This window comes from Myotis brandtii, unplaced genomic scaffold (assembly GCF_000412655.1).
Source record: "Myotis brandtii unplaced genomic scaffold, ASM41265v1 scaffold112, whole genome shotgun sequence".
In the NCBI taxonomy this organism is placed as follows: Eukaryota; Metazoa; Chordata; class Mammalia; order Chiroptera; family Vespertilionidae; genus Myotis; species Myotis brandtii.
The window spans coordinates 13,999,994-14,010,347 of record NW_005353838.1 but is presented as its reverse complement, the minus strand read 5'-3'; the positions used below and the strand labels follow the sequence as shown (position 1 = coordinate 14,010,347).

The following is a 10,354-nucleotide window of genomic DNA, read 5'->3' as shown; positions in this document are numbered from 1 at the left end:
TAGGTATAAAACTGACATTGTAATCACATATGGAAATGTTGTGTTTTTTTTTTTTAACATATTTTATTGATTTTTTACAGAGAGGAAGAGAGAGGAATAGAGAGTCAGAAACATCGATGAGAGAGACACCGATCAGCCGCCTCCTGCACACCTCCTACTGGGAATGTGCCCGCAACCAAGGTACATGCCCCTGACCGGAATGGAACCCGGGACCCTTCAGTCCGCAGGCCGACGCTCTATCCACTGAGCCAAACTGGTCAGGGCGAAATGTTCTTTTTTGATATAGCCTTAAGTATCTAGATTAACTGACATCACATTTGAGATATGCTTTCAACAAAATAAAAGAGGGAGAGAAAAAAAAGTATGACAACATACTGATGGTTACTAAAGCTGGATTACGGGTATATGGAGGTTTATGACAGATTTGCTCTATTTCAGCAGGCACTTAGAACTTTTTGTAATAATAAAATAAATCATTCTTTCAAAAACATTCAATACATATAATTGGCAAAGTTTATTATCAAGAACATTAGGTCTTTTAAAAGACTGTTTTGGTTTAAGAATACTGAAAGATGACAATCCACGATAAGACATATACAAACAAGGATAATTAAAATATTAAATACTATCTAAATTAAAAGGCCATAATTCAAATTGTTAACAATCTCTGTGTCTTGTTAGAAGCAGCTGTACAGTTCCCCTTCAAGAAATTCACCCACCAACTCATGACTACAAAGCCTCAATGCACTCAATTATATAATTTAGTTACCAATGCTGAATGTTTTGTGTTTACACATGCATTACTACAGAAAACACAAAATCCTATTTACAGAGTTTTTTTGTTTCTTTAAAACAGGTCTCAAGCATCTTTTAAAGTGCGAGATACAAATATGCTGTATCCTTAAAGAAAAAGGCTTCTAAAAGAAGTATGAGATAGCTGTCCAACACTGCCAAGAGTGGTTATATAACTAACCGAAGAAAAACCGGCAGTGCCCTGCTGTTTTAGTGTAGCAGCCTCTTCCTTTGTAGTTGGTTGAGTTCTTAGCTCTCACTATACTACCAGCCAAACATGTACTCCATTGCTTTGGATACAAGACTTTCATCTTTTTTTGGCGTCTGTCTGTCGGAAATGACCTATTTTGAAAAAACACAATTGTTAAGGTTGTTTTCTTCAGTATCATAGTTAATTCTAGAGTTAATGGCTAATTTAATAGAGCCAAACATTAAAATGCATTTGTAGAAATTAACTGTATATTTAAAGGTTAAAACATGGCTTTGGTTAAAACGTCTGTATGTTTTTAAGAATGTTAAAATCTTATTCCTTTGGCAAAGCAAATTACATCTACTCCTTAAATTAGAAAACTGGAGAAACACAAAAGTTACTAGAGATGAGGGCTTTAAAATATTGGTTAAAAAAAAAAAAAGAAACTAAAGGGGAAAAATGTCACCAGTTCAAGAATTTTCTCCACATTTCAAGAGGAAGTGAAAAGACTAAATCGACAACTTTTTTATTTGCTCTTTTAGAGCCCAGGTCTGTTGCTAGGCAAGTTCAGAACTCCTGCCTTATTAGTTAGGGGATAATAACATACTGAGTGAGAGTCATAATACTCCTACCATTCTTTAATGAATATAAATAAATTTGTCCTTTAAACATTTTTGAAATGAGAAAATTTGAAATGGAAGCTGGTCAATGTTTTCTTTGGATAACCAAAGGCTATTCCAACAGAACTGAAGGCTCTTCATTTGTGATACCATCAGATTTAGTATCAATTTAATAGGTTTTTAAATATTCCCTCATGCCACAAGAAAAACTTTTTACATATGCCAAGATAACTTAGAAAAAAACAAATTAGACTATCAAAATGTTTTTTAAAATAGCAAAGAATTTTTTTTTTAATTCAAGATGTTTCTAATTGACCAAAATTCTCATTTTTAAAACAGGAAATTAAAGAATGTAAAGTTTATAGGTTTCATCAAGTCAATCACTTCAGTGGGAAATATTTAATGGCATACAAATCAATCCAATGAAAAAGTCAAATATGCTAAGTAAGCACTTCAACCTTTAAAGTACATTCTTTTTATCCAATCTTTAAAATACCTGATAGTCACTAGTAGAAGCTTTGTATGCTGTAGCAAGAGGTCTCATGGTAGAAATCCTAGGAGTACTCCCAGGCTGGGATGGTGTTCCTAAGGTTTTGATTGGTGGTGTAAAGGCTAGAGATGAAGATGATACAGCGTACCTGTCACTGTTTTCCATAACACTCTAGAGGAACAAAGATAAAGAACTTCTCTGGTTATAAAAACAATACATTATTACAATCTACTTACAAAGAAAACTTCATTAAAAGATATACTCTATTTGATCTAAGTAATATTTTAAATAATTTTGGGCTTGATTAAACAATGTATGCTTCTTGGCTAGCATTTGAGATCTAATGTTCAGCCAGAAATTTAACTTCAATGACTTCAAACATCCTCAAGACAACTACAGACTCACAAGAGTAAGAATCTCCTAACAAACACTATGGAAAATCAGCAAGAAAAAAAAAAAGTCTTTGGGGAAATCTGGGGGGAGGGAAAATTAAAGTCCAGTGCTATTTAGTACCTGTAACCCCAAATTCTCATCTAGCCTCTGCAAACATCTGGTACAGTGATCCTAGACTATAAGCACCAAGAACCATGTCAACTTTGTACATAAGTATGTATATAATCTCCAAGCAGTCCCTAGTAGGTAGTATATTTCACATTTATTTATTTAAAGACTGATCAGGATGACTTTAAGTCACAAAGAAAACTTTAAGTTGTGCTCAGTATTGTTTTATAAGTATATAAATATATAATAAATTTTAAATATTTTAAAATAGAAATAAAAAGCTTCCACCTTTAAGTTAACCCTCATGTGAAATATTTAATTCTGAAATAGCACTATTCCTTTAAAGTAATTAAAGAATTCGAAGCTGCTTTGCATAAGACAGAGAATGGGTTAGAAGAGACCTAGAATAGAATCGAGGCCTCATCTTTAACAACTCTGGATTAATTACTTAAGTCCTTTTCAACTCATCTTTATCTTTAAAAGGAAATAGTTGGGATGGATTACCTCTAAATTTTAAAGTCTTGTGACTAAATATATTTGGCTTACCAAGAAAAGAGCACAATAATATCGTCACAGTTTACAAACTAAGAAAAAGAGGCCTACTGAAGCAAAGTGATGGAACCACCAATGTCAATATTTAGATTTGTGCTCTTCATATGGATTAAGGCAGCAGTTCTCAACCTGTGGCTTGCGACCCCTTTGGGGGTCGAATGACCCTTTCACAGGGGTCGCCTAAGACCATCGGAAAACACAAATATAATTACATATTGTTTTTGTGATTAATCACTATGCTTTAATTATGTTCAATTTGAAACAATGAAATTGGGGGTCACCACAACATGAGGAACTGTATGAAAGGGTCGTGGCATTAGGAATGTTGAGAACCACTGGATTAAGCCATTTCCCTTACATCAGCAATAACTTACTTTATCTATACATGGTTTTACACCAATCATGATGGACTCGCCAAAAATCTTCCCATCTTTGCTTAAGGCTTTCCGAGCCTGCAGTTTAGATTGATAACGAATATGCATCCAATTTCCGGTATTAGACATCTGCAAAGAATAAAGTTGTCTCTTAAAATGTAGAATATATAAAATCTAAACTCAATGAATTACATTAGAAACTAGAAATATACGAAGATAAATCTGCTTCCACATTTTATTTGATGCACTATAAAAAGCTATATAGTTGGACTCAACATAAATCCCATTAAACAATTTCAATAATCTCTATCTAGCTCTCAATTCTCTAATATAAAGAATATGTGACAAAGATTATCTGAAAGTAAAGTAATTCTCAAAAGATAAGTTTCTAGTAAAAAGTTCTTATCAATACTTGCTATGAAATTTTTAAAACTGTATTCATCACCTGATTTTGTATAGAAGTTAAATAAGTCAATCTCTAGTAATAGAAAAAACTTTGTTATTTATAACTTGTGTAAGGCTAAGATAATAACGACAACAGCAGCAGCAACAACAACAACAACAACAACGCCCTGGCCAAGTGGCTGGAGCAAAAGGTTTTGAGTTCCATTCCTGGTCAGGACCCATACGGAGGCAACCAACTGATGCTTCTCTTTCTCTATTTAAAAAAAATTTAATTAATCAAAAAAACACACATATTATTGGGTAAGGATTTTTTTTTTAAAGCTCTCTATAAGCTAAAAAGCCTTGAGAACTCTAAGTCAGGAACACCTGTCTTTTCCTTTATCCCCAATAAAACAAGCTCAAATTGGAAAACAGTAATATAATATATGGCATAATTTATGTTTTTAAAAGACTGTAAACTAATTAAGAAAAGGGTTGGAGAGAAGCCTGAAATTCTAGTTCTCTGGCTTATTTTCGCTTTTTGTCCCTTTTTGACAAATACTATACAATTTCCAGCCTTCCTGACTCTAACAGAAATAGTCCATGAAACTTAAAAAAAAGTAGGAGCAGACAAAATTCAGCAGCAAAGTTTCCTTCTATTCATAGCTTATCTGTCCTCAGCCTAAATCTTGAAGTGAAAAGAATTAAGCCTTACCACATGTTTTAAGATATTCCCATATTGTGCAAATTGTAATAATATATAGGAAGCAGATGCCTGAGGAAACCTGAAAAAGAGAGTTGTCCAACAATAAATATGAATGGAAATCACCACACTTACAAGTGTTTCAAAATAAATTCCTTCCAACTGTTTAGAACAGCAATTTTCAACCTTTTTCACCTCATGGCACACATAAACTACTAAAATTCTGCGGCACACCAAGATATGTCTTTTGCTGATCTGACAAAAAAAACCCAACAGGCATAAATTTGATTCACAATGGAAGGCTATTGTTGTACTGGCTGTTGTCATTTTTTTATCTGACAAAATAAGGGAAAAGAGGTCAGTGCCCCTGACTAGTCAGGCATTGCATGCTTTAACAATTCTTGTGGCACACTAGTGTGCTGTGGCACACCTGCTGAAAATAGCTGGTCTAGAACCACAGGAAATCCTTGATCATCCCATTTCCCCCATCAGCTGAATCTATCACTGCCCATCGCCCAAAAGTAAATGTTAAAATTAGTTTTGACTCAGCCATTCTACTATATCTCCAGATTCCTTCCCTGAAACCTCTGAAATTCTCTCAATGCCACTATCACAGCCCTCAGAATAAAATTATAAAGTTGCAGTTTTGTATATAATTTATTTTACAAGGGTGGTGTGTGTGTCAGAGAAAAAGCGAGAGAGGAGAGAGAAATATTTAGGTACACTACTGTTGTTATTATTATTTTTTTTTAAAAATATATTTCTCTATTGATTTCAGAGAGAAAGGAAGGAGAAAGAGATAGAAACATCAATGATGAGAATCATTTATCAGCTGCCTCTTGCACACCCCCTACTGGGGATCAAGCCTGCAACCCAGGCATGCCCTTGGCCGGAATTGAACCTGGGACCCTTTAGTCCACAGGCTGACGCTCTATCCACTGAGCCAAGCCAGCTAGGGCTAGGTATACTACAGTTATTAAAACGGAAAGAATTTAAAATTATATAGTCATATCATTATATACCGAGCACCTGAAAATTCATAAATTTAGTCCTGAAACAAAAATAACAGTCAGTGCCAGTATCAACCGTATACAAACATTTAAAGGGATGGTTACTAAAATTTCAATAGCCATATACTCTGTATGGGAAAATTCTAAGTGACTTTTACTTTCTTCTTTATCAAGTTCTCTATGATTTGAATATTTTACAAGACATTAATACTTATATAGTCCAAAAAGCTATTTCAATTGAAAACCTGGAGTTTCCTTAGCCAGGAATTCAGTTATCTGGAGCCAGGATTAGGAAAAAATAAAAAAAATCTGAGTCCTCCAAAATAAATGAAACACCACACATTAAAATCTATGTGAGTAAAATACTCACTGCACTCAGGACTGGAATTTTATGTTATACTAGAGGCCCGGTGCACAAAAATTTGTGCACTCGGGGGGGTCCCTCAGCCCGGCCTGTGCCCTCTTGCAGTCTGGGACCCCTCGGAGGATGTCCACCTTCTGGCTTAGGTCTGCTCCCCAGGAGATCGGGCCTAAGCTGGCAGTCAGACATCCCTCTGGCAGCCTAGGAGCCCTCGGGGGATGTCCACTTGCCAGCGGGGAGCAGGCCTAAGCTGCAGTTGAACATCCTTAGCGCTGCTGAGAAGACGGGAGAGGCTCCCGCCATCACTGCTGTGCTGGCAGCCGTCAGCCTGGCTTGTGGCTGAGCAGAGCTCCCCCTGTGGGAGCGCACTGACCACCAAGGGGCAGGTCCTGCATTGAGCATCTGCCCCCTGGTGGTCAGTGTGTGTCATAGTGACCAGTCATTCCCAGTCGTTCTGCTGTTAGGGTCAATTTGCATATTACCCTTTTATTATATGCCTGGTGCATGGGTGGGGGCTGGCTGGTTTGCCCTGAAGGGTGTCCCGGATCAGGGTAGGGTCCCGCTGGGGGGCCTGGCCAGCCTGGGTGAGGGGCTGAGGGCCGTTTTCAGGTTGGCCACACCACCTTCAGGGAGGGGGGTCCTGCTGGGGTCCCTGGCCAGCCTTGGTGAGGGGCTGAGGGCTGCTTGCAGGCTGGCCACAGCCCCTTCAGGGTAGAGGTCCCCTGGGTGAGGGGTTGATGGCTGTTTGCAGGCTGGCCATGGTCCCCAGCCACCCAAGCTCCCAGTGGACGCTGGCTGGAAGCAGGTATCTGGGATTTATTTATCTTCTATAATTGAAACTTTGTTGCCTTTAGCAGAGGCCACAGCCGATCAGGGCAGGCGGGAAGCTTGGCTTCCTCCATCGCCGGGGCAACCAAGCCTCTTGCTTACTCCAGCTCCGTGGCTGCCAGCCACCATCTTGGTTGGGTTAATTTGCATATAGTCGCTCTCATTGGCGGTGGGCGTGGCTTGGGGCATAGCGAAGGTATGGTCAATTTGCATGTTTCTCTTTTATTAGATTAGATAAGCTTGAATATGATTTCTAACCCTAAAGAAAAACAACAAATGAGACAGGGTGCCTAATAAATGAAGGAGGAAAATAATGGTTGCATGTGAGGAAGGTACTTCAGAAATAAAACATAATTCTAAGAGTCTAGGACCATTTTGACTAGGAACATTCCAATATCCTGTAAAAGAATCACCCTAAAGCAACGAATGGTATACCATACTGACCCTGATGTATTTCTCTATAAATGATCAAAATATTTTGTCCGTTAGAAGAAATGTTTTAATTCCTGCAACTAAACTCATATAGAGGGTTACTAAAAAATAAAACCAACAGAAAATAAATAGCTGAGAAAGTGTATGTCTTTAAAAAAAAAAAGGACTAGAAGAAGTACTTAAAGTAATTTACACAATTACTGAGGAATCTTATAACTGACACCATTACTACTGAGCATAAAAAACAGACTTTGGAGTGGACGTCCAAATTAAAAAAACAGAATTCATGAGAGAACATAAAAATTTAAACAAACACACACAAAAATCAAGTAGCCAGCCCAAGTGTTATGAATAAAGAGCTGAGTGCAGGTTTTCTGCAGAACAAGAAAAAGCAACGGTCCTGCTTTTAACTTTTTATATACATAGAATCAGTAACACATAGAATCTCTCTGAAAGATTATACAAAATATAGGTGGCAATTATTGCTTTAAAGGGAAAAAACTGTAGCTTGGGACCAAACCGGGAAGGAAAACTTTTCACTGTATATTCTTATTCTTTTGAATTTTAAATAAACTGAATAAAGTCCACTAACATTTACTGTGCATTGTTCTTCTTTCAAGGAGCTCATGTGTTATTTTTATATATTTTTTTACCCCCCAAATGAAATATAATTAGGTCTGATATCAGTATGACATATAACACTTTCAGAAACAAATCTTATATAGTACAGTATAAACAATAACAGTTTAAAAATCAGAAGACCTGGGATTTTTGCTGAAGCTTTAGTAATAACTGGATATAAACCTCTGAATAAATCAATCCATTTATATATCAGTTTCCTCATCAGTAAATGATGCAATATCTCAAGATGCTTTAAAGTACTTTTTTGATCTACAAATCTATTCAATCTGGAGAATATTATGTTAAGCGAAATAAATCAGTCACAGAAAGACCAGTATCACATGACCTCATTTATATGTGGAATCTAAAAAACAAATCCAGACATAGAAGCATGGACCAGACTGTCAAATCACAGAGTGAAGGCAGAGGTGGGTGGGTAGGTAGGTAGAGTTTAACCAAAGAACTTATATGCATACTAGAGGCCCGGTGCACGAAATTCATGCATGGGTGGGGTCCCTAAGCCTGGCCAGCGTTCAGGGCGTTCAGGTTCCCCACCTCCCCGCCTCCTCCTTCCCTCACCGCCCATGTCTGCTGCCACCGACCCCTGGTTCCCCGTCCCAGCCCGGGGCCAGACCCGATCGGGTGATCGGGACCTGCTGGCTGGGGGGAGGGGCCAACCGCCACCGCAGTAGGCTGGCAGTGGGCTGATAGGGGCCTGCTGGCTGAGGGGAGGGATGGACCTTCATCCCCCCTGGGAAAGGGGCCACATCCGCTGCCACCCACCCCCGGTTCCCCGGCTCAGCCCTGGGGCCTGCTAGCCGGGGGAAGGGACCTGGAGGTTGGCCGGCAGGCTCCTACATTGAGCATCTGCCTCCTGGTGGTCAGTGTGCACCACAGCAACCGGCTGTTCTGTTGTTAATGGTCGCTTAGGCTTTTATATATATATAGATATGCATAACCCACAGATATAATGTGTGGTGAAGGCCTGGGGCGGGGAGGATGCAGGAAAGGAGGGGTCAATGGGAAAAAACAGGATATCTGTAATACTTTCAACAATAAAGATAAATTTTTTAAAATCTATTCAAAATGCATCTAGATGTGTCAGGCACAATTTCTATTAATATTCAATATTCCGTGACTTGAAAGTATATGTATACTTGTGACATAGCATTTATATGAAATTCAATTTGTCAGTTCCAAACTGATAAAGTCCATTATTAAGCAGAGAAACTCACCAACCAGAAAGATAGAAAGGAGCTTCCTAAGTCTAATGGGGCAACCCTGTTCCAATGTCCAGCAAATACACAGAAGAGAAAATAATCTAAACTCTAGATAACAATGTGCATGGTGAAGTGTCAGGGTGACCTGTACTGATGTCTGCACCTTACTCTGAAATGCACCAACAAAAATAAATGTAGCAAAGTGTTAAGTGCAGAATCTAGGTGGTAGGTATCTGGGTGTCTGCTGTGCAATTCTTTTAATTTTTTTGTATATTTGAGAAAACTCATTATAAAATGTTGACGAGGGGGTATTATTTTTTTAATGGTAAATGATCCAGAAACCTTACCCGAACACAGTTACCCATGTGTCATCGAGGTGATCTTCAGAAGTCAGAGAATCTCCTTGAGTATAAAAAGGATCCAACTGCGCAGGAGATAATGTTGTCTTTCGTGGTTGACCAATGTTTGTTGGACTAAACATACTTTGCCCTATATTAGTATATTTAGTAAGTTAGTTACCAATATAAACATTTTGGTTATTTTTTAAATCAAAGCTTTTAGTTTTAAAGGAAAAAATATATTAAAAATTGGCAATTGCATACATAATTTAAAATACACAACTGTTCTGAAATGATAATTTTATACCACCATACAATTTGAGAAGTCATTAATAAGTGAGAATAATTTAAGATTTTGCAAATGTTTTATTAATCTTCAGTTAAGCCTACACCAGAAGGATCTTTAGTCAACCTCAAAGACTTCTGTTGGGTTCATCTTCCAAACCTTTTCTCATGGCTCCTCTGCCTTAAGAATATTCAGTAACAACTCATTACCCACAGAACAAAATCCAAATGCCCAGGCCTCCACTCTAATGTTCTACCCTTATTTCTCCAATATACTACTAAATGGTCCCTACCCTAACTCCTAAGATGTGAATGCAGTTTTCTTTTGTTCAGGTCATTTCCATCTGAAATGTCTGATTCTTTTCTTATCCTTCAAACAAATACCAATTAATGAGTATGTCTATATGTCCAACATGCCAAGCTAAATGCTGTCCATGTTCATTTTATCTCAGAGTTACTGTCTTATTGAGACCACATGTTTCTGAGCAGTAGAGAGAGACCATTTGTCTTTAGTCTCTGGAGTAGTAATAATGATTCACTCATAAAGAAATATTTTTTCAGAAAAGAAAAAATATTTTTTCAGTATTAAATATGTACCAAGCATAATTCCAGGTATCTAAGATACAGTAGTAAACAGTTAGACTTAAAAATAA

General features: G+C 37.6%; 1 protein-coding gene across 4 annotated transcripts in view; it reads right to left on the bottom strand.

Annotated features, from left to right (window-relative positions):
• Positions 1-495: 495 nt before the first annotated feature.
• NUP35 (nucleoporin 35kDa) overlaps positions 496-10,354 on the bottom strand; it is a 27,630-nt gene continuing 17,771 nt past the window's right edge. For all 4 annotated transcript variants that reach the window (XM_014546569.1, XM_005857664.2, XM_014546578.1 and 1 more), the window contains 5 exons: positions 9,426-9,567; positions 4,619-4,688; positions 3,520-3,648; positions 2,099-2,263; positions 496-1,134 (listed from right to left, as the gene is read on the bottom strand). In XM_014546569.1, the coding sequence (XP_014402055.1) occupies positions 1,057-1,134; positions 2,099-2,263; positions 3,520-3,648; positions 4,619-4,688; positions 9,426-9,567 (584 nt within the window). In that variant the 3' untranslated portion in view covers positions 496-1,056. The remainder of the gene's footprint in view (positions 1,135-2,098; positions 2,264-3,519; positions 3,649-4,618; positions 4,689-9,425; positions 9,568-10,354) is intronic.